The sequence below is a fragment of the Panthera pardus genome, unplaced genomic scaffold (genome assembly GCF_024362965.1).
Source record: "Panthera pardus isolate Hobbes unplaced genomic scaffold, ASM2436296v1 HiC_scaffold_21, whole genome shotgun sequence".
NCBI classification, from domain to species: domain Eukaryota; kingdom Metazoa; phylum Chordata; class Mammalia; order Carnivora; family Felidae; genus Panthera; species Panthera pardus.
Window position 1 is genome coordinate 56,660,797 of NW_026526777.1, and position 23,741 is coordinate 56,684,537.

At 39.9% G+C, this 23,741-nt stretch overlaps 1 protein-coding gene and 1 long non-coding RNA gene across 2 annotated transcripts in view; one reads left to right on the forward strand and one right to left on the reverse strand.

Moving 5' to 3' along the window:
• The window catches only part of F5 (coagulation factor V), a 75,703-nt gene that overhangs the window by 18,063 nt on the left and 33,899 nt on the right, over positions 1 to 23,741 (forward strand). The window contains exons 5-8 of the mRNA XM_053909320.1: positions 13,203 to 13,415; positions 14,629 to 14,772; positions 17,193 to 17,414; positions 19,152 to 19,317. Coding sequence (XP_053765295.1) covers positions 13,203 to 13,415; positions 14,629 to 14,772; positions 17,193 to 17,414; positions 19,152 to 19,317 — 745 coding nt within the window. The remainder of the gene's footprint in view (positions 1 to 13,202; positions 13,416 to 14,628; positions 14,773 to 17,192; positions 17,415 to 19,151; positions 19,318 to 23,741) is intronic.
• Positions 14,945 to 19,744, reverse strand: LOC109252051 (uncharacterized). The gene is made up of 4 exons (XR_008424681.1): positions 19,668 to 19,744; positions 19,473 to 19,582; positions 16,270 to 16,350; positions 14,945 to 15,166 (listed from the first exon to the last, which is right to left on the reverse strand). It is a non-coding gene; the product is annotated as an uncharacterized LOC109252051 (long non-coding RNA).

The window sequence follows — 23,741 nt, forward strand, 5'->3', positions numbered from 1 at the left end:
CCTGTTTGTTCTTTTCTACCAAAGCTATTTTGTAACTTTCCAGAGATAATACTTCCTGTTTATTAGCAGAGACTTCTCATAAACTCTTTTTTTTTTCTTTTTGATTAGACTGAAATAATAGTACTACTCTCAGGAAATTATTCAAGCTTTTAACATTTCTCAACTCCTAATAATTTTAATATTCAGATCCTTTTTATCATCAGAGTGAAAGTTCAGCCTAGAGTAAATATTGCTTATCGGCGTCAAACTATCTTTGAGGAGAAGAAAAGATACAACAGAATGCCATGTTAAGCTTTTCACTAGCACGAGGGTCACAATTCAGATGCCTATAGAAGTCAGGAGGCTAATTCAATGAAAAAAAAATGTGTCCTTTAGGGACTGGGGATCACAGAGCCACTGCCCTATCTAAAGGGGGTAACCAGATATCAGGTCAGGCAAATTCCTGGATACAGGAATTTGGTTCAGTGTCGTGAAATGTCCATGCTTTAGTTGTTGCTATTGTTTAAGAGAAGAGAGCAATCCAGATTCTTATATGATATCTACATAGTGTTAATGTTGGCATTTGATTTGTTTTAATGCCATGCAATCCTAACAAAACACCTGTGAGCTAAGACTCAATAGCTTTGGTTCTAGCCCGCAGGACCTTATATCTTGAGTTCCATAAACACTCAGTGAGCACCTTCTCCACGCCAGGCACTGTGAAAGGCACCAGACGTGCTAACACAAATACAATCCAGCAGCTGCCTTTGAGTTGCTTACATTCCGGTGACCGAATATGCATGATACAATTAGTTGTTATCTAGTCGGAGAAAATGAAATTAATCATGCAATGCCACACACATTTAATTATAAATTATAATGAGTGAAGTAAAAGAAAAAATCTGTAACACAATTAGAGATCAGGAGTAAGCTTACATCTAAAGGATGAGCACGCATTTGTCAAAAGGAAGAAAGAGAAGAACACTCGAGGCAGAGGGAGTAGTATCTGCAAAGACCCTGAGGTAGGATGGAAAGGCTTGTTTGGGGAACTAAAAGGCAGCTCAAGAGAGTGATATGTAGTAAGCAAGGGGGAAAGTCACACACGATGAGAATGGAGAGAGAAGTAGGGGTAGGTCATACAGGGACTTGCGGTCCATGTTAAGAATTTTGTGAAAGTAGAAGCTATTATCAGGATTTCAAGCAAGAACATGGCAAAGTAAGATCTGGAGTTTTGAGGGATCATTCTGGATACAGGTTGGGAAATGGATTGGGAGGGTACTCTTATGCCAGAATCCCAGTTAATAGGCTAATTCTGGAGTCGATAGCTTTAGCCTGGGGTGATGGCAGTAAAGATACAGGGAAGAGTGCAAACTTGGGATGTATTTTGGAGGCAGTAGGTTGCTGTGGGAGTACAAAATGCACACAGCTTAGAGGTATGGAGGAGATCACCCTGGATAGGTAGACTGGGAAAACTCACGAATGACTTCAGCCGCCATAGTAACACACTTGGACTTTTCCCTGTGAGTAAGACAACACTTAAAAGGTTTCCAGAATGAGTGAACGCAGTTGGATTTGTGTTGCGTGAACAGTAACTTGATTCAGTTTCCTGTCTTTAGTGAAGACTTTGAGGTCCAGCTGTGACTGGTTTTCTTTACTGTGTGCCACCAGCTGAATCCCCAGCATTAAACTGTCAGCTTCTGAGAGCGTTAAAATCCATCTTTGTTTCCCATCTGTAAGACTGATATCATGACTATAATATTATCTCAAGTTTGGTTCTTTTCTCTCCCATGCATATAAAGATGATGCTCTGCCCTATGGAGATACGTAAGTAAATCTAGATACATCTACTCAACTCTTCTACATATGGCTTCTATGCTCAGAACCTTATGTTGTACAGTAATGCATGTTGCTGCTGTGCCTGAATGCCTCAATGATGATGGATGCATGTGCCTATTTCCCACTCCCATTTGGGGAGCCCCAAAATATGCCGATGCCTTGCAAGCTCACATGAGTGTTTGTGAGTAGAATAGATTTTCCTGATGATGGGCAGTTAAACAAGGGTAGCCGACATGGCTGCAATGTAAAATATTCTATGTAGAAATTTAACATCTCAAACTTGGGCTTTTGGAAAAGAGCTATCAGATTTACCCTTTTGTTTACCAACTAGACAGGCAGACAAAATGTATGAAACAGCAGTTTTCAGACATCGAACAACAGACAACACAAGAGAATCCTCCATGAGAGAAGAATAACAAATGAAGTGGGCCCTACGAGTATTCAAGCTCCCTGCCTTGAGTGAGTTTCCAGAGCATAGCACAGAGAAGATGAACGGTCTCATGGTGAGCTCAACAGTCTCTTGGAGTTAAGGAAACGGAGACTTTTGGTAGGCCAAAGTGGCTGGAACTTGTGATTTATAGGGCAGAATCCTGAAGAGGGTGGTATAGACACAAAGAAAGAGTTCTTGAGAATCTACACAACGATCCTGTCAAGTCTTCAACTAAATACTGATCTGCACGTGCACGTGAGGAAAGTATTGAAGGTAAGGAAAATACCACCAGACAGAAACAGCCAGAACACTCCCTGGACCACACACATAAACATAGTTTATGTCCCCATCATCAAAAGTGGAAAGACCGCCTAATTAATGGGCACTGGGGAGAGTAGAATCATCAGAAGGCACAGGAGTTGGGTAACATTAGTCTAGGCTGCAGACTGCTCTGGAGGTGACAAGCATAAAACTCAATATTAGTTACAGGAATGCAATAAAATCCAGCAACCAACATGTGAAACTCACAAGGTTAATAAAAACTAACGAGCATTAAAAGAAGCAGGAAAAATACGACCCATAACCAAAAAATACTTAATCAAAAGAAACAGATCCAGAGAGAAAAGAAATAATAGAACTTGCAGGCAAAGACATTAAGACAGGCTATCATAAATATTCTCCACATATGCTCCAGAGCATGATGAGAAGAGTGACAGAAGGTATGAAAACACGTAAGTGGAAACTTTACAGACGAATACAAGAGCCGAAATGGGAAGTACACAGATTAACAGCACTGTAGAAGAAAATATTAGAAAATATTATATATAGCAATAAAAACTATCCAAATGAATCATGAAGACAGAAAAGACTGAACAAAATGAACAGAGTATCACTAAGCTATGGGACAATATCAAGAGACATCACATATATGTAATTGGAATCCTAGAATGGGGAGAAACAGAAGAAATATTTAAAGAAATAGTGGATAAAAAATTCCCAAACGTGATGAAACTATAAGCTTACAAAGGCCTGACAAAACCAAGAAGAAGAAGCATGAAGAAAACCACTCCAAAGCACATCATAATCAAGTTGCTAAAGACCTGTGATAAACAGAAAATGTTGGTTGGTCCAATGGTAGTGGGTTATCAAGCTTATTAACATTAGTGTCACTGAAGTTGGTATACAACCCCCCACTAATAAATTTGACTAGCTTTGAAAAAGAATGAGAGAAAATGTTACAAGCACTGAAAAAAACAAAACCCCAGAAACAAAAATAAGAATGACAGTAGACATCATTAGAAACAATGCAAGCCAGAAGACAATTAGAGATATCTTTAAAGTACTGGTGTGGGGTAGGAGAGGGCCATTTGTCCACTTAGTATTCCATACCAAGCAAAAATACTCTTTTAAAACAAACAAAATAAAGACTGTCTTAGGCACGGAAAGAAGAAATAATTTCTCACTAGCAGAACAGAAAAACATGGTAAAGAAAGTCTTTTAATCAGAAAAAAATCATGTTAAAAGGATATTTGGATCCACAAGAAGCAATAAAAAGCTCCAGAAATGGGCAAATATAGAGAAAATTCTTCCTCATTTTGAATCTCTTGAAAAGATCATCAATTACCTAAACTTTAAAGCAAAAATAATAACAATTTATTGTGGGGTATATTATAAATGCAGAAGTAAAATTTATGTACAATACAAAATAGCACAGAGGCTGGGAGGGAGGAAATGAAAATAAACTATTGCAAATTACTTTTATTTTAACAAAAGCATTAATTTTATTTATATTTTTTAATTCATTTATTTTTTAATTTACATCCAAGTTAGTTAGCATATAGTGCAACAATGATTTCAGGAGTAGATTCCTCCTTAATGCCCCTTACCCATTTAGCCCAACCCCCTCCTACAACCCCTCCAGTAACCCTATTTGTTTTCCGTATTTAAAAATCTATTATGTTTTGTGCCCCTCCTTGTTTTTATATTATTTTTGTTTCCCTTCCCTTGTGTTCATCTGTTTTGTATCTTAAAGTCCTCATATGAGTGAAGTCATATGATATGTGTCTTTCTCTGACTAATTTCGCTTAGCATAATACCCTCTAGTTCCATCCATGTAGTTGCAAATGGCAAGATTTTGTTCTTTTTGATTGCCAAGTAATACTCCGTTATATATATATATATACATATATACATATATATATATATATATACACACACACACACACATATATATATATATACACATACACACACACACACACACACACACACACATATACACATACATACATGCCACATCTTCTTTATCCATTCATCCATCGCTGGACATTTGGGCGCTTTCCATACTTTGGCTATTGTTGATAGTGCTGCTCTACACATTGGGGTGCATGTGCCCCTTGAAAACAGCACACCTGTATCCCTTGGATAAATACCTAGTAGTGCAATTGATGGCTTGTAGGGTGGTTCTATTTTTAATTTTTTGAGGAACCTCCATACTGTTTTCCAGAGTGGCTGCACCAGTTTGCATTCCCACCAGCAGTGCAAAAGGGTTCCTCTTTCTCCACATCCTTGGCAACATCTGTTGTTGCCTGAGTTGTTAATATTAGCCATTCTGACAGGTGTAAGGGGGTATCTCATGGTGGTTTTGATTTGTATTTCCCTGATGATGGGTGATGTTGAACATTTTTTCATGTGTCGGTTGGCCATCTGGATGTCTTCTTTAGAGAAGTGTATATTCATGTCTTTTGCCCATTTCTTCACTGGATTATTTGTTTTTTGGGTGTTGAGTTCTTTATAGCTTTTGGATACTAACCCTTTATCTGATAGGTCATTTGCAAATATCTTCTCCCATTCTATCGGTTGCCTTTTAGTCTTGCTGATTGTTTCCTTTGCTGTGCAGAAGCTTTTTATTTTGATGACGTCTCATTAGTTCATTTTTGTTTTTGTTTCCCTTGCCTCCAGAGATGTATTGAGTAGGAAGTTGCTGTGGCCAAGGTCAAAGAGGTTTTTGCCTGCTTTCTACTCGAGGATTTGATGGCTTCCTGTCTTATGTTTAGGTCTTTCATCCATTTTGAGTTTATTTTTGTGTGTGGTATAAGAAAGTGGTCCAGGATAATTTTTCTGCGTGTTGCTGTCAAGTTTTCCCAGCACCACTTGCTGAAGAGACTGTCTTTATTGCACTGGATATTCTTTCCTGCTTTGCCCAAGATTAGTTGGTCATACATTTGTGGGTCCATTTCTGTGTTCTCTATCCTATTCCATTGATCTGAGTGTCTGTTCTTGTGCCAGTACCATACTGTCTTGATGATTACAGCTTTGTAATACAGCTGTAAGTCTGGGATTGGGATGCCTCCAACGTATGGTTTTCTTTTTCAACATTGCTTTGGCTATTCGGGGTATTTTCTGGTTCCATACAAATTTTTGGATTATTTGTTCTAGCTCTGTGAAGAATGCTGGTGTTCTTTTGAGAGGTATTGCATTGAATATGTAGATTGCTTTGGGTAGTATTGACATTTTAACAATATTTGTTCTTCCTATCCAGGAGCATGGAATATTTTTCCATGTTTTTGTGTCTTCTTCCATTTCTTTGATAAGCTTTATATAGTTTTCAGCATATAGATTTTTCATCTCTTTGCTTAGATTTATTCCTAGGTATTTTATGGTTTGTGTTGCAATTGTAAATGGAATCGATTCCTTGATTTCTCTTTCTGTTACTTCATTATTGGTGTATAGGAATGCAACTGATTTCTGTGCGGTGATTTTCTATCCTGCGACTTTGTTGAATTCATGGATCAGTTCTAGCAGTTTTTTGGTGGAATCTTTTGGGTTTTCCACATAGAGTATTCGTGTCATCTGTGAAGAGTGAAAGTTTGACCTCCTCCTGGATAACTTGGATGCCTTTTATTCCTTTGTGTTGTCTGATTGGTGAGGCTAAGACTTCCAATACTGTGTTGAATAACAGTGGTGAGAGTGGACATCCCTGTCTTGTTCCTGACCTTAGGGGGAAAGCTCTCAGGTTTTCCCCATTGAGGATGATATTAGCGTTGGGCCTTCCTATATGGCTTTTATGATCCTTCTATCCCTACTTTATTGAGGGTTTTTATCAAGGAAGGATGCTGTATTTTGTCAAATGCTTTCTCTGCATCTATTGAGAGGATCATGTAGTTCTTGTCCTTTCTTTTATTGATGTGATGTATCACATTGATTGTTTTGCGGATATTGAACCAGTCCTGCGTCCCAGGTATAATCCCACTTGGTCGTGGTGAACAATTTTTTTTATGTATTTTTGGATCCGGTTGGCTAATATCTTGTTGAGGATAATTGCATCTATGTTCATCAGGGAAATTAGTCTATAGTTCTCCTTTTTAGTGGGGTCTTTGTCTGGTTTTGGAATCAAGGTAATGCTGGCTTCATAGAAGGAGTTTAGAAGTTTTCCTTCCATTTCTATTTTTTGGAACAGCTTCAAGAGAATAGGTGTTACCTCTTCTTTAAATGTTTGGTAGAATTCCCCTGGAAAGCCATCCGGCACTGGCCAGATGTTTTTTGGGAGACTTTTGATTCCTAATTCGATTTCTTTACTGGTTATGGGTCTGTTCAAATTTTGTATTTCTTCCCATTTCAGTTTTGGTAGCATATATGTTTCCAGGAATTTGTTCATTTCTTCCAGATTGCCCATTTTATTGGCGTAGAATTGCTCATAATATTCTGTTATTATTGTTTTTATTTCTGCAGTGTTGGTTGTGATCTCTCCTCTTTCGTTCTTGATTTTACTTATTTGGGTCTTTTCCTTTTTTTTTTTTCTTTTGATCAAACTGGCTAGTGGTTTATCAATGTTGTTAATTTTTTCAAAGAACCAGCTACTAGTTTCATCGATCTGTTCTACTGGGGTTTTTTTGTTTGTTTGTTTCTTTCAATAGCATTGATTTCTGCTCTCTTCTTTATTATTTCCTGTCTTCTGCTGGTTTTGAGTTTTATTTGCTGTTCTTTTTCCAGCCCTTTAAGGTGTAAGGTTACATTGTGTATCTGAGACCTTTCTTCCTTCTTTAGAAAGGCCTGGATTGCTATATACTTCCTCTTATGACCACCTTTACTGTGTCCCAGAGGTTTTGGGCTGTGGTGTTATCATTTTCATTGGCTTCCTTGTACTTTTTAATTTCCTCTTTAACTTCTTGGTGAGCCCATTCATTCTTTAGTAGGATGGTCTTTGGTCTCCAAGTATTTGTTATCTTTCCACATTTTTTCTTGTGGCTGATTTCAAGTTTCATAGTGTTGTGCTCTGAAAATATGCAGGGTATGATCTCGATCTTTTTGTACTTGTTGAGGGCTGATCTGTATCCCAGTATGTGATCTATTCTGGAGAACGTTGTAGGTGCCCTGGAGAAGAATGTGTATTCCACTGCTTTAGGATGAAATGTTCTGAATGTATCTGTTAAGTCCATCTGGTCCAGTGTGTCATTCAAAGCCATTGTTTCCTTGTTGATTTTCTGATTAGATGATCTGTCCATTGCTGTGAGTGGGGTGTTGAAGTCCCCTGCTGTTATGGTATTATTATCAATGAGTTTGTGATTAATTGATTTATATATTTGGGTGCTTTCACATTTGGAGCATAAACGTTTACAATTGTTAGGTCTTGTTGGTGGATAGACCCCTTGATTATGATATAATGCCCTTCTTCATCTCTTGATACAGTCTTTATTTTAACGTCTAGATTGTCTGATATAAGTATAACTACTCTGGCTTTCTTTTGGTGACCATTAGCATGATAGATGGTTCTCCATCCCCTTACTTTCAATCTGAAGGTGTCTTGAGGTCTAAAGTGGGTCTCTTGTAACAGCATATAGATGGTTCTTGTTTTCTTATCCATTATGTTACCCTATGTCTTTTTATTGGAGCATTTAGTCCTTTGACGTTTAGAGTGAGATATGAATGTATTGTCATTATGTTGCCTACAGAGTTGGAGTTCTGGTGATATTCTCTGGTCCTTTCTAGTCTTTGCTGCTTTTGTTTTTTGTTTTTGTTTTTCTTTTTGTTTTTTGTCTTTTCTCCCTTCAGAGATTTCCCCTCAAAATTTCTTGCAGGGCTGGTTTAGTGGTCATGAACTTTTTAAATTTTTGTTTGTCTGGGAAACTTTTTATCTCTCCTCACTTGAATGACAGCCTTGCTGGATAATGAATTATTGGCTGCATATTTTTCTGATTCAGCACATTGAATATATCCTGCTACTCCTTTCTGGCCTGCCAGGTTTCTGTGGATTGATCTGCTGCAAACCTCATCTGTGTTCCCTTATAGGTTAAGGACTTTTATTCCCTTACTGCTTTCATGATTCTTTCTTTGCTTAAGTATTTTGTGAATTTGACTATGATGTGCCTTGTTGATGGTCGGTTTTTGTTGAATCTAATGGGAGTCCTCTTTGCTTCTTAGATTTTGATGTCTGTGTCTTTCCCCAGTTAGGAGAGTTTTCCACTATGATTTGCTCACATAAAACTTCTACCCCTTTTTGTCTCTCTTCATCTTCTGGGACCCCTATGATTCTGATGTTGTTCCTTTTTTTTTTTCAACGTTTTTTATTTATTTTTGGGACAGAGAGAGACAGAGCATGAACGAGGGAGGGGCAGAGAGAGAGGGAGACACAGAATCGGAAACAGGCTCCAGGCTCCGAGCCATCAGCCCAGAGCCTGACGCGGGGCTCGAACTCACGGACCGCGAGATCGTGACCTGGCTGAAGTCGGACGCTTAACCGACTGCGCCACCCAGGCGCCCCATGATGTTGTTCCTTTTTAATGAGTCACTGATTTCTCTAATTCTTAAATTGTGCTCTTTTGCCTTAGTCTCCCTCTTTTTTTCTACTTCATTGTTCTCCATAAGTTTGTCCTCTGTATCGCTGATTCACTGCTCTGCTTCAACCATTTTTGCCAACGTAGCCTCTGTTCGAGATTGCAGCTCAGTTATAGTATTTTTTATTTCATCCTGACTTGCTTTTACTTCTTTTATCTCTGCAGAAAGGGATTCTAATTTATTTTCAACCCCAGCTAGTATTCTTATTATCATGATTCTAAATTCTGATTCAGACATCTTGTTTGTATCTGTGTTGATTAAGTCCCTGGCTGTCATTTCTTCCTGTTCTTTCTTTTGGTGTGAATTCCTTTGTTTCATCATTTTGAAGGAAGAAAAGGAATTAATAAAGTAAAACAAATTTAATTAAAAACAACACAAAAAAAATCAAATAAAGAATGCTAGATCCTAGGTGTATTTTGGTCTGGTTGTTGAAAGGAGCTTGGTAGATTAGAGAAAAAAGGTGAAGAAAAAAAAAGGAAAAAAAGAAGAAAACGTTTGAAATTTTGAAAAAAAATGAATACAGTAAAATAGAATAAAATGAAATGATAGAAATAAAATAGAATTTAAAAAATTTACAAAAAGGTAAAAAATATAGTAGAAAAATTAAAGACAAATCTTTTTAATAAATATGGAAAATAAAAATAAATATCTTCTCTTTATTCAAGAATAAGAAAAAAAAATTGAATAGATGGATCAGCGAACAGACTGAAGTATGATTGAAATTACATCGGTTTCCCCTGGAAGTCAAACTATGAAGTACTTTATAGTCTGTAAACTAGGCAGGCAGAGAGGTCCTCAAGAGCACGGTTGGCCCAGTTGGGTGGGGCTTAGTGTAATGACTCTGTTCTCCACTAGATGACGCTGCTTAGCTTTCTGGGGTGGATTGTTGTGGCTCACGTAGGCAGGTATGCGCATGTGTGGGAGGGGTGAAAATGGCATCACCCAGCTACCTAGTCTCTAGTATCAGAACTCTGTGCTCTCCCTTGCCGGCAATCAAGCACCCCTCCTTTGTCTCGGGCTTCCGTCCACTCCCAGCTTTTATACTGTTCATGACCAAGCCATCAGCCTGCCAGGCGGCACCTCCCTCCTGAGTTTTATCTCAGATGTGGCGGTGTTTCCCAACCCCTCACTTCTGTGGGACTGTGATCTTGACCTGCCCAGACCTTCTGGGGGAGGGTCTCATTGAGCAATGGCCTGGTGGCTGCCTGCCTCCAGGAATGTTCATGGGACTGTGTTGCTGCCGATGCCCAGATACTCCAGCCGGGTGCCCGCCCGCCACAGAAAAAGTTCACATGATTGTGTAGCAGCAGCGTTTCAAGGATTATGGAAAATCACAACACACATCTGGCACCAGGCTTCACCTTTAACGACCTTGTTCTAGCACCAGCGAATGTGGTTGTTCTCTGGGGTCCGCTGGGACCTTTGCCTGTGGGTTGGCCACATAGCCTCTACCAGGTATCCTTCCTGCAGGGGAACCGCCTCTCTCCCATGTGGCCTGAGGACCCCTTGGACCTCACTCTCTGCTCCTGGGGATTTGCCCTTCCCACCAGAGCACCACCAGGTATCGAGCTACAGAGTTTCAGACTTTGTGCTCCTCCTGTTTGTAGAGTCTTAATGGAATTTAAACACTCTCCTTTCTCCCTTTTGTATGTTCAGTCCCTTGCGTACTCTTCCTTTTCTCTCCAGCTGCTTTCTGGGGGGTGGGGTGGGAGGGGTGCCTTCCCGTACTCTCCCCCCGTCTCCATCCTCTCTCCACAAGCAAAAACAGCCTTACCCTCTGCTGCTTCTCTCTCCCCCAGTTCACCTCTCCGTGCCATGTACCTGCTGAGTTGTGTGGTTCAGGTTGTGCAGATTGTGTTAATCCTCAAATCCGTTTTCTAGGTGTGCAGGCTGGTTTACTGTTGATCTGGCTGTATTTCATGGATGAGAGACGCACAAAAACTTCCATGCTGTTCCGCCATCTTGGCCTCTCCCTCTATTGCAAATTTCTTATAAGTGAAACGATACCATATTATCTGATGGTAGACTGAGGTGTTAAAGTTGTATCTTGTAAACTGAAGGGCACCACTAAGAAAACAAAGCGAAGTTAATAAAATAAGTGGAGATAAAAAGAAACTATAAGAAAATACTCAAGCCAAAAGAAAGCAAGAAAGATAAGGAATAAAGACATGATGGATAAATAGAAAACAAGAGCAAGATCATGGACTTCCACTCAACCATATCAATAATTACATTATAAGCAAATGGGCAGAACACTGCAACTAAGAGACAAATTGTAAGACTGGGTAAAAAGAAACACCCTACTATGTGCTGAATTTGAGAAATCCACTTGAAAGACAATGACAGGACAAAGTAACAGATGGAAAAAGATCTAGCATACTAACACTAACAAACACAAGGGGGTGTATAATGTGTTTTTCCATTTGTACGTCCTTATGGGAAAGAAAATTATAATGACAGAAAGCAGAGCAGTAGCTGCTGGGCCCAGAGGGTAAGGGAAGGTGCTGACTGGAAATGGCACAAGGAACCTCCTTGAGATAGAACTATTCTGTACCTTGATTGTGGAGGTAGCTCTACAACCATATACATTTGTCAAAATTCAGCAAATGTTCTACTTAAAATTGGTGGATTTGATTGTATGCAATTTATACTTCAATAAAGATGATAAAAGGCAGAAAAAGAGAGAGGAAGGAAGGGAGAGAAGGAGGAATAAAGAGACGAAAAGGAACAAGGAAAGAGAATGGAAGGGAAGAAATCAATCCTTTGTTTTCAAAAAGCACAGTCACTTCCGTAAGAATAGCTTGCACTGGCCCTTTACCCCATCACGTAAAATGTTTTAGTCCTTTTTCCTGATCCTAATTGTCTGCCAATGTCTACACTCTGATGATCTCCCTTCCGCCTCAAATTTGTCAAGCTGCTGCACTGAACAAGAGAAATTCTGGCACCAGATAGTGATAGTGAAACTTTCACCTAATTAAACGCGGCACACCTCAGGCACTTGGCTGTCTACAACACTGACCTCTCCCCTTCCTGACCTCCTTTGCTTCATCTCTGGCCACATCTTCCTTTTGTTGTTGAACGCCCCGCCCAAGCCTTTGCCCCTGTTTTCATCTTCAGAATCCTAGCTCCCTCTCTTCAATAAGGAAGACCCATTTCTACATCCCCCACCAGTCCGGAAAGCCAAGTACGTACATAAGCCAAGTACGTATGTTAGCGGTCGGTTTTCAGGTACACAAAAGACAGGAGTGAGACATCTGAACTTCAGAAGGTAGACACATTTCATACTTGCAAGGGCAGCTAGACTGCACAGAGGAGCTGGACTCGGAGGCTCTGGGGAAAGTGAGACTGATCAGTTGGTGGAAGCGTGACACAGCGATCAGACAGGGCTGAGGGTGGCAGAGGTTGGGAAGAAGATACGAAATACAGAAGAAACACAAAACAATATGGAAACAGCTCTGGGTATACTCCCATCCCATGCTAATAGGAAGTTAAATGGAAGATGTCTTGTCAAGCACCACAGAGAAAATAGAAATAGAACTCATTCTCTTGAGGCACCTGGGTGGCTCAGTCGGTTAAGCGTCCAACTTCGGCTCAGGTCATGATCTCACGGTCCGTGAGTTCGAGCCCCGCGTCGGGCTCTGTGCTGACAGCTCAGAGCCTGGAGCCTGCTTCCGATTCTGTGTCTCCCTCTCTCTCTCTGCCCCTCCCCTGCTCATGCTCTGTCTCTCTCTGTCTCAAAAATAAGTAAAACATTAAAAAAAATTTTTTTAAAAAGAAATAGAACCCATTCTCATATTCTGAGATGATTTACCAATCAAAGGTGATTCAGCTCTCTGATTTTATTTAAGTAATAATCATTTAGATACCCTGTAAAATTAACTTCTTAAACTTTAACAAAAATATACTCGTAGCATTTTTTATTCACCTCAGATCACTATGGATACAAAACCCTTACAACTGCGTAAACACAGAAGTGGTATATGTGAATCTTTCCAACTAATGAAGGTCCACTGTGGAAAGGTATATACATCTCTGTAGAGATCGGACATTCCCCCATATTTGAAGAAGATGAAAAAGTAGTCCTCAGAAACTGTCCAGATGTTTTCACGCTTTTCTTCTCCAGGTGCGTCTTACTCTGACCACACATTCCCTGTGGAAAAGCTGGATGATGCTATAGCTCCAGGCCAGGAATATACCTATGTGTGGAATATCAGTGAGGACAGCGGGCCCACGTACAATGACCCTCCGTGCCTCACACACATCTATTACTCCTATGAAAATTTGGTACAGGACTTCAACTCTGGGCTGATTGGACCTCTGCTTATTTGTAAGAAAGGTAAGGAAAAATCAGCAACGATTAAGATGTTGAAAGGGTAAAAAGTGCTCTCATGGAATGAGGCTCGAGAGAATCTTGGTACCTTTTTGTAAATCAGGCAGAGGGAGAAGGGGGTGGGACGCCAGCTCTTTGCCTGACATTGGTATCTGAGGGTTTGGAATCTTCGTGTTTCCCCTAATCCTTCCTTCATCTCAGTGCTGGGAGACTCTCCCAAGTAAACCTCTGTCTGAGAGCATGTTCCAATGCCCTGCCTGTGTGACCCTAACACTTACCTCAAGGCCAAGTCTCTTTGAAAGTGTACAGCAGCCTATATGTTGCTGAGAGTACTTGGAAAGAACTTAGACTAACGTACCTGAGGTTTAGGTTGGTAATTTGGTTTACAAACACACAAAACACCAGCTTCCTGTCTTATAAACAAGCTGAACACTTTGGGTGGCAGGTTTCAAACATATTCAGTTGACTTTATAACAAAATTTCATCAGCTGGGCTTAGGAGCAAGCGTGAATTTTCATTTTACACCCCCAAAGGATTCAGCCCGTCTTCCATTAAAACAAACAAACTACCACAGCGAACTGCACTGTGGGAAATAATGTGATTGATTCAGCGTCTGTCTATACATACAGGCATACCGCATATACATACCTTCCTAATTCATTTGTTCACTGCACAAACACATGTTTTCACTGCCTGGCCTATCAAAGACACCGTGATGGCTCTGACAAAAGATATTTCAAACTTATAAAAACCTCTTCTTTTATTTGACTCTCAGCTGCGTTTCCTCCTCACATGAGAACGGATTAATCTTGACCTGCTGTCTCACTACACATCCAGGCAAGATGGCTATATTAAACTTGAAACGTCCTTGGCCAACTGAGCTAACATACCTATTTATGGGCCTGTTGATACTGGAGGAAATAAACGCTTTTCCTGAAGCCTTGACAGTCCCAAATGTTTTTTCTCTGTGCCAGATCAAATTTGCCATTAAGTCCCCATTCCTCAAGGCTCTGAGGTATCCAAGAAAATACTTAAGGTGGACACCAGAATTTTAATAAGCTTCTAGGCATTATTACTTGCTAAAGATGCTATTTTTTAAAATAAGCATTTCTTAAAGCTATTATGACTGCTTGCCTTAGATTTTTTTCCTATGTAGGAATACCTCACGAGAGTCTTGTGCCTAGGATGCTTCTTAAAAAGCGTGTCTTTTCTTTCACAGGCACCCTGACTGAGGATGGGATTCAGAAGATGTTTGACAAACAACATGTGCTGATGTTTGCCGTGTTTGACGAAAGCAAGAGCTGGAGCCAGTCATCGTCTTTAATGTACACAGTCAATGGTTACGTGAACGGGACAATGCCAGGTAACCCGTGGGCCGCACGCTACCCGGCCACAGCAGCACCATTAGTGCCTTTGATCCCGCTGTTTTCCTTAAAGCCCCACGGAAGGTGACCATACTCATATTCGCTGTTTTTCAACTCCTAATCAGAAAGATAACATAATCGAATTCAGTGGTTCTCCAGATTCTATCATCCTTTTCTTTTTTTTCTTTTTTTCTTTTTTTTACAACAAATACAACAAACAATTGGAAGCTACCTAGGAGGAAGAGTGTGCAGCCTTATTATATGTAAGGTTCTGGGCAGGCGTCACCTTGGCCTGTGCCTCCAGGAAGACCTCCAAGATATTAGCTCAGTCTCCTTCAGTGAGTTCTGTGGTCCCTGCTGCGTGGTGACCATGCCTTCTTCCACAAAGGAAGCCTTGCAAAACAGAAATTCAAGGTCAATCCCTGGCAGGAAGGGTCAGCAGAAAGAATACAAGGAATACACGCACAGTGAAGGTTGATAGATTAGGAGAAGGACCCCACATACAAAACTACCACTGGCATTTCACAAGGTGATGGGTGAGGAATCGTCAATGGCATGTAGGAGGTTTTCTCTTTCCATCTGTATGGAGGTTCTTGTGGAAAAGCAAAATCATAGCCACTATTAAGAGAAAGAAAAACAAAACTGATTCCCATCCAGACTTCTTCCACCCTTCCAATAGAAATGACTTGGAACCAAAGATCTTGAGGAAAAAGAATGGAAAATGAGAATATTATTTTATTAAAGAAGCCCATACTTCTCAGAGGTCATTTTCTGTATCTGAAAATCACAAGTGGCTTTGCTTACTAAAAACGAAACTTGTCAAACTTGTCAAGAGTGGAGGTCTGGATATTGCTTTTAAATTGCATTCTGTTTCATTTGACTCTGTCTTCCCACCCGGGTTGTTACAAACATACTCCGATGACTCTGGTTTCTCCATTCAGAGTTCCAAAACTTAGTTAATTGCCCTCTATCTTAGGAGGTCTGCGTTCAAGCCTTGCTCACTTCTCTAGCTTAGTGTGGCCCTTGGAAATCCATTGTCATTGTAAATGTGCCTATTTACAAAAATGGATCAACCATTTATCCTGGTGCAGAGGGGTGTGGAGGAATTTTCTTTTTTTACATATAAAGTAGCATTTCCAGTGCTATAATCCTTAGAGAGGAGTGGTCAAGGAGACATTGTATCTGTGTCCTGGAACAGTGAATCATTTGTGTAAATATGTAGAAGTCAAACAAAAGCAAGCTACATGCAAAAAAATTAGTAATTCGGTCAGGGCATCGAGTTTATGAATTTATAGTAAAAAAAGAGTATTTGGGCTTAGGAGAGGCAAGATAGGGGGTCATTAGTAGAAACTGAGAAAAGTTAATGCTGTGCAATTGTCTTTTGGAGCATGGTAAATTAAATATATGATAAATGCTAATACAGATGTTATCAAATGCTTAATTCAGCATAAGCATTTTTTATGGGGTAGATAAATACTTCCATCAAAGCCTCCTACCTTCTAGGTTCTTGCTTGCAGCTTCTAGCTTCTTGTTCTCATCTGTGATACTAGGAATCCTTGCCTGGTTACAATGGTCTCCTAAAAAATACAAGCCCCTCAGTCTCTCTACAGGTAAGGGACTGATTCTCAGCTCCATAATGTCGCATCTGGTAATTATGGATCTGAAATTTAAACCCCCAAGTCAAGGATGGAAGGAGGCTTAGAATCTCCCACAGAGAAAATTAGCACGTTCCCAGTCACTGTGAGCACAAAGAAGGAGCCAAACTCAGCTTTTATTCTCAGTTTTCATGACTTCATCCATGAAATGCTCCAGTGGCCTAGTGCATTAAGGAGAGCCTATATCCCACAGAGGAATTCATTGCCTTGTCACTTAAACAATCAACAAGTGGTTAAAGAAGTGATTAAAAATTTCTTAAAGCATCGTCACATCTCTCCCTTAGGCAGAGCTTCGACCTCTATCCAGTTGAGAAGTTTATGCCCCTGAACTCAGCCTTATTGGAGGCTCTGGTGCCTCCCTCCAGTTGAGCCCAGATTGATTCTAGAGTGACCAGCTGCCCAGGCTTTCTCAGGGCTTTCCCAGTCTTAACACTAAAAGTCCTGCATTCTGGGAAACTCCTCAGGCCCAGGTGAACCAGGGTGGTTGGTGACCTACTTTCCCTCCCTGGCCTCATCTCTTAGCAATCCTTGTGTTTCTGAACTAACTTTCCTCATCTGTGGGCTCTATTCTTACCTCTCCATACCACTTGCTTGCCCGTCACTCAGATGTCTGCTTTGCTGGGGCAGGAACCACAACTGGAGTGTCTATACCCCCTGAAACAATGCCTGATGCATAGCAGGTGCTCAGTACATAGGTCATGAGTGATTTTTTTTTTATTACAAAGTGCTGACTGCCTGTTTCACTCCCCATCTCTCCCTCTCAGATATCACTGTTTGTGCCCATGACCACATTAGCTGGCATCTGATTGGAATGAGCTCTGGGCCAGAACTGTTCTCCATTCATTTCAACGGCCAGGTCTTGGAGCAGAATCATCATAAGATCTCAGCCATCACCCTTGTCAGTTCTACGTCCACTACCGCAAACATGACTGTGGGCCCAAAGGGCAAGTGGATCATATCTTCTCTCGTCCCAAGTCATTTTCAAGGCAAGAAATTCTTCCAAAGTTTTGCTTGTGAACATGGGATCCTTTCTTCCCAGGCACTAACTCCCTCATTCTCCTTTGCCCTTTCAAGCCACCCAAACCCCAGACATATATGCTTAGTCCTGAGAACAGAATTTAGTTATTCTGCTCTTAGACTTAATATAACGCATGAGTTGGAGGAAGTGGGGAAATTGACAAAGGCTTTTTAAAATGAAGCAAAAACTAAAGAGGGCTCTACTTCCTCAAAAGGAAAAAGAAGGAAGGAAATAAACTCATACATAGAGATATTCTTCCTGGGGGTATTTAGTATGTAGCTAAAGAAAAAAAAAAAACCTAGGTGCCAGAACAAATAAAACATCTGTTGGGGCGCCTGGGTGGCGCAGTCGGTTAAGCGTCCGACTTCAGCCAGGTCACGATCTCACGGTCCGTGAGTTCGAGCCCCGCGTCAGGCTCTGGGCTGATGGCTCAGAGCCTGGAGCCTGTTTCCGATTCTGTGTCTCCCTCTCTCTCTGTCCCTCCCCCGTTCATGCTCTGTCTCTCTCTGTCCCAAAAATAAATAAACGTTAAAAAAAAAAAAAAAAAAACACACATCTGCAAGCACTATATAGAAGCACCAAGTTACAGAAAGTGCAGAAGATTTAACATGAAAAGATTATCTTTTATAACAAGATGAACACAAAGCCTGGGACAAGGAGGAACCCAATGGGTGTGTGTTTAATGGAAAAAACATAGAATTAAACTAGCTGAGCAGTGAGTTTAAAGAACATCAGTTGATTTTGGTGGGGAAAAAAAATCAGCCCAGGTTGTTATGTGGTATCATGTAAACACACTAACTAATTGTTCTATTATTACACATTGTTGTTTTAAAACTGTTGGGGAAGAAGGGCGCCTGGGTGGCTCAGTTGGTTAAGCAGCCAACTTCAGCTCAGGTCATGATCTCGCAGTTCGTGAGTTTGAGCCCAGAGTCAGGTTCTTTGCTGACAGCTCAGAACCTGGAGCCTGCTACGGATTCTGTGTCTCCCTCTCTCTCTGCCCCTATCCTGCTCGTACTCTGTCTCTCTCTGTCTCTCAAAAATAAATAAATGTTAAAAAAGCTGTTGGGAAGAAGGTCTATATAAACAGAGACTAAAATGTAAGTAAATGATATCGCTATAGAAAATTATTTTGGTACCAAAACAATGTATACAAAAGCCAGACACATAAGAAAGGGACACTTTGATGGGGTCATTTTGTTTCCTGTTCACACTGAGCAGTCAAAATTATATTTGAAATCATGAAATTGTCATAATACCCCTAGGAGGTAGAGTCCCAAATAATAAAAAACAACAAAACTAACATTATTAAGGCTAAGTGCTTTTTATATTAACTTATTTAATTTTTAACAACAATTTTATACAGTATGTACTATTATTATCATCTCCATTTTACAAATAAAGGGACAGATGACAGGGAAAATGAGAAATCAACAAGACCTAAGTCGTAAGATTTTAAGGATCTGGAAGTTACATTTTTTTTCCTCTAAAAGAAGCAAAGGAAATCTTTCCAAATTTCTTCCCTAACCCATCCTCTCTTTGCTTTTTATTCTTGCCCCTTTCTCTACTGTGCTAAAAGAACTATAGACCAAAACGTTCAGAAGTTGCTTGAGCATTACTTTTACTGTTATTATTTAAAAGATTTACATTTTGACCAGCCTCAGTTTCTTCTCTCAAAATCTCTCCCTGCCCTTACATTCTAATTCAGCCGGGATGCAGGCTCATATAGACATTGCAAGCTGTGCAAAGAAAACCAGGAATCCTAAGAAACTAACTCGCGACCAGAGGCGGCACATGAAGAGGTGGGAATACTTCATTGCTGCAGAGGAAGTCATTTGGGACTATGCACCGATAATACCAGCGAATATGGACAAGTGAGTTTTGGGGGGTCTTAACCACTGTGTAAAGAAAGGTCCCAGAGTCCTAAAGGCATGGCGTGAACTGTCATGCACTGACATCTCTCAAGGGAATACATGTATTGGATTCGGGTCTTTTTGTACAAATCAACCTGGAATTACTCTAAACTCACCAAGGGAACTCCGCAGCGGCAGCGGTAGGGGCTGGTAACAGCAGCGATCACTTGTTGAACATTTTCTGTTAGTTTTACTTTAATGCTCCAGGTGAGACACAGCTTTTATTCTGTAGATTAGAAAGGCTGTCAGAAAGGGGGAGAAATTCAGAAGTGCAAGTAGCTCTCAAACGCTTGAAAAATCGTCTCACTCACCGTAAGAGAACTGCAGATTACACTTCACTGAGATACTGTCTTCCGCCTCTCAGACCCACAAGTGCAGATGATACAATCTGTTGGCAAGGCCGTGGGAGACGAGCACTAGCGCACATTGTTGGTGGAAGAGTACACTGGTACAGCCATTCTAGAGGATGATTTGGGAATACGCATCACAGTTACAAATGCATAGGCTCACAATTGTAAATGCATCGTACCCTCTGACCCAGCAATCTTGCTCTGGGAACTTACTGTATAGATATACTTGTTCACCTGTGAAATGGTGTACGTACTGGATATTTGCACTGTTAGTAGTAGCAAAAGTTTGGAAACCACCTAAAATGCCCTCCAATAGGAAATTAGTTTCATAAATTATGGCACGTCCGTATGATGGAATACTATGCCTCTGTTTTCATTTTTAAAAAAAAAAAATTTTTTTAACGTTTATTTATTTTTGAGACAGAGAGAGACAGAGCATGAACGGGGGAGGGTCAGAGAGAGGGAGACACAGAATCCGAAACAGGCTCCAGGCTCCGAGCTGTCAGCACAGAGCCCAATGTGGGGCTCAAACTCATGGACTGCGAGATCGTGACCTGAGCCAAAGTCGGTCGCTCAACCGACTGAGCCACCCAGGCACCCCCATGTTTTCAAAAGAGGTTGTAACCACTCTCTCTACACTAATATAAAAGTTGTCCAAGATATATATTTTTAGATTAAGAAGTCAAGGGAGGAAAAAATGGCAGATTAGGAGGTCCCCCGATCGTATCCCTCCATAACAGTAGTAATTTGACAGCTGTCACAAACAAAAGTGCTTCTGTGAAAGCTTTGGAATCCAGGTAGGATTTGAGAAATTCCAGGATCTTCCCAGTGGAAGCCAAGACCAAGGAGGGATATTTTTAGAAGGCACCTCATGCTTAGGAGATAGGTTTTCTGACAGTGCTCCCATCTACAAACTTGGAAACAGCTTTGTCCCATTTTGGACTCAGCCACAGTCCCACTTGGTCTTTGTCTTGACACGAGCACCATTTGCCAAGCAGTTGACAAAATTCAACATCTTTTCATGATAAAAACTCTCAACAAGTAAGCTATGGAAGGAATGTACCTCCACATAATAAACCCAAAGCTAACATCATATTCAAAGAAAGCTTTTTCTGTAGGATCAGGAACTAGACAAGAGTGACTACTCTCACCATTTTTATTCAACATCTTACTAGAAATCCTACCCAGAGCAATCAGGCAAGAAAAAGAAATAAAAGACATCCAACTTGGTAAAGAAAAAGCAAAACTGTCTCTCTTTGCAGATGATAACTCTTAAGACTCCACCAGAAATCTATTAGAATAAAAGTATGCAGTAAGTTGCATGATGTGAAATCAATGTATAAAAATAGGTTGCATTTATTAAACTAACAGCAATATATACAAAAAAGACATTAAGAAAATAATCCCATTTCAATAGAATTAAAAATAATAAAATGCTGGGGCGCCTGGGTGGCGCAGTCGGTTAAGCGTCCGACTTCAGCCAGGTCACGATCTCGCGGTCCGTGAGTTCGAGCCCCGCGTCAGGCTCTGGGCTGATGGCTCGGAGCCTGGAGCCTGTTTCCGATTCTGTGTCTCCCTCTCTCTCTGCCCCTCCCCCGTTCATGCTCTGTCTCTCTCTGTCCCAAAAATAAATAAAAAACGTTGAAAAAAAAAATTAAAAAAAAAAAAAATAATAATAAAATGCTTAGGAATAAATTTACCCAAGGAGGTAAAAGATCTATACACCACAAACTGTAAGATACTGATGAAAGAAATTGAAGAAGAGACATCAAATAGAAAGATGTTCTATGTTAATGGATAGGAAGAATTAATTTGTTAAAATATCCATATTAATCAAAGTGGTGTACAGATTCCATACAATCCCTATCAAAATTCCAAAGGCGTTTTTCATAAAAATAGAAAAAAACAATCCTAAAATTTATATGGAACCACAAAGACCCTGAATAACCAAAACAATATTGAACTAGAAGACCAAAAGCTAGAGGCATCACACTCTTTATTTCAAATTGTATTACAAAGCTATACTAATCAAACAGACCAATGAAGCAGAATAGAGGCCAGAAACAAACACATGCATATATAATCAATGAATCTTTGACAAGGACACTAAAATATACAATGGGGACAAGATAGTCTCTTTAATAAATAATGTTGGAAAAACTGGATAGCCACATGCAAAAGAATGAAATTGGACCATTAGCTTATAGGATACACAAAATTAACTCAACATAGATTAAAGAATTGAAGGAGAAAAGGTAAGGGAAAAGCTTTTTGACACTGATCTTGACAATGATTCTTTTTTGGTATAACACGAAAAGCACAGGCAACCAAAAAATAAGTGGGCCTACATCAAACTTAAAAGCTTCTCTACAGCAAAGGAAACAATCAGCAAAATGAAAAAGATATTTATGGAATGGGAGAAAATACTTGTGAGCCATATGTCTAAAATATATAAAAAACTCAATGGCAGAACAAACAAACAAACAAACAAAAACCCAACCTGATTTTAAAATGGGTGAAGATAGGTGCCTGGCTGGCTCAGTCAGTGGAGAGTAGGACTTTTGATCTCAGGGTTGTGAGTTCAAGCGCCTTGTTGGGTGTAGAAATCACTTAAAAATAAAATCTTTTAAAAAATAAAGTAAACTTTTAGAAATGAGCAAAGGACCTAAGCTGACATTTTTCCAAAGAAGACATATAAATGGCAAATCGATACATGAAAAGATGTTCAACATCACTAGTCATCAGGGAAATGCAAATCATATCCACAGTGAGATTATCACCTCATACCTGTGAGGATGGCTACCACAAAAAAAAGAGATGACAAGAGTTGGTGAGGATGTGAGGAAAATGGAACTCTGTACACTGTTGGTGAGAATGTAATTTGACATAGCCATTATTGAAAAAAGTAAGAAGTCTCCTCCAAAAATCAAAAATAGAAGTAGCACAATATCCAGCAATCCTACTGCCGAATATATATCCAAAGGAAATGAAACCAATACCTTAAAGAGAGCTCTGTGCCCCATGTTCATTGCATCATTATTCACAATTGCCAAGATATGGAAACAACCTGAGGGTCTGGTGAGGGATGAATGGGGAAAGAAAATTCCAGACACACACACACACACACACACACACACACACACACACACTGAAATATTACTCAGCCTTAAAAAAGAAGGAAAGCCTGCCACTTAAAACAACATGGATGAAGCTGCAGAACATACTGCTAAGACACATCCCAACACAAAGTGACAAATACTGTATGATCTCCTGATCTCACTTAAATGTGGACCTAATAAGCAGTATGGTGACCATAGTTGGTATCGTATACTTGAAATTTGTTAAGACAGTAGACCTTAAGTATTCTCACCCCCAAAAACGAATATAGTAACTAGGTGAGGTGATGGAAGTGTTAATTACCTTAATTATGGTAATCACATATATACATATATGAATCATCATGTTGTACTTCTCAAATATATACAATTTTTGTTTGTCAAAATCACCTCAATAAAGCTGGGAAAATACAAGACAAAGTCAAGGTGTAGCACTAAGTATAAAATACCTGCCTGTTTGCTAAGGAATGAGAATATAAGTGTATTTATATTTATAACTCATAGTTGCATAAAGATGCTCTAGAATTATACACATGAAATTAATGCAAGTGAATATTTAGAAAATTCAGGGATGGTCAGAGACGTGGGATTGATGGGATATAGTGTGTGAGTGAGCATTTTCACTGTAATCAAAATCATTTGAATGTATTTGCTATTCAAATCTGCTATTCAAAAAATGTAACTGAGAAAGAAGGGCAGAAAAGGAACTTGCTCAAGATTAGATAATAATAATTGGCAGAACTGCAATAAGGTTCCAGGACTCTGGCAACGGTCTGTGCTTTTTATTGTGCAAAATAAAGGCATAAATGGATCAGTTCTATCATGGCGCTTCTGTTTTTGGAAACTGAGGCAATAAAGAGGACCAAAAGGAAAAGTGGTTCGTGTTGCTGCCCCAAATCTTTTATCATAAGAGCTACAG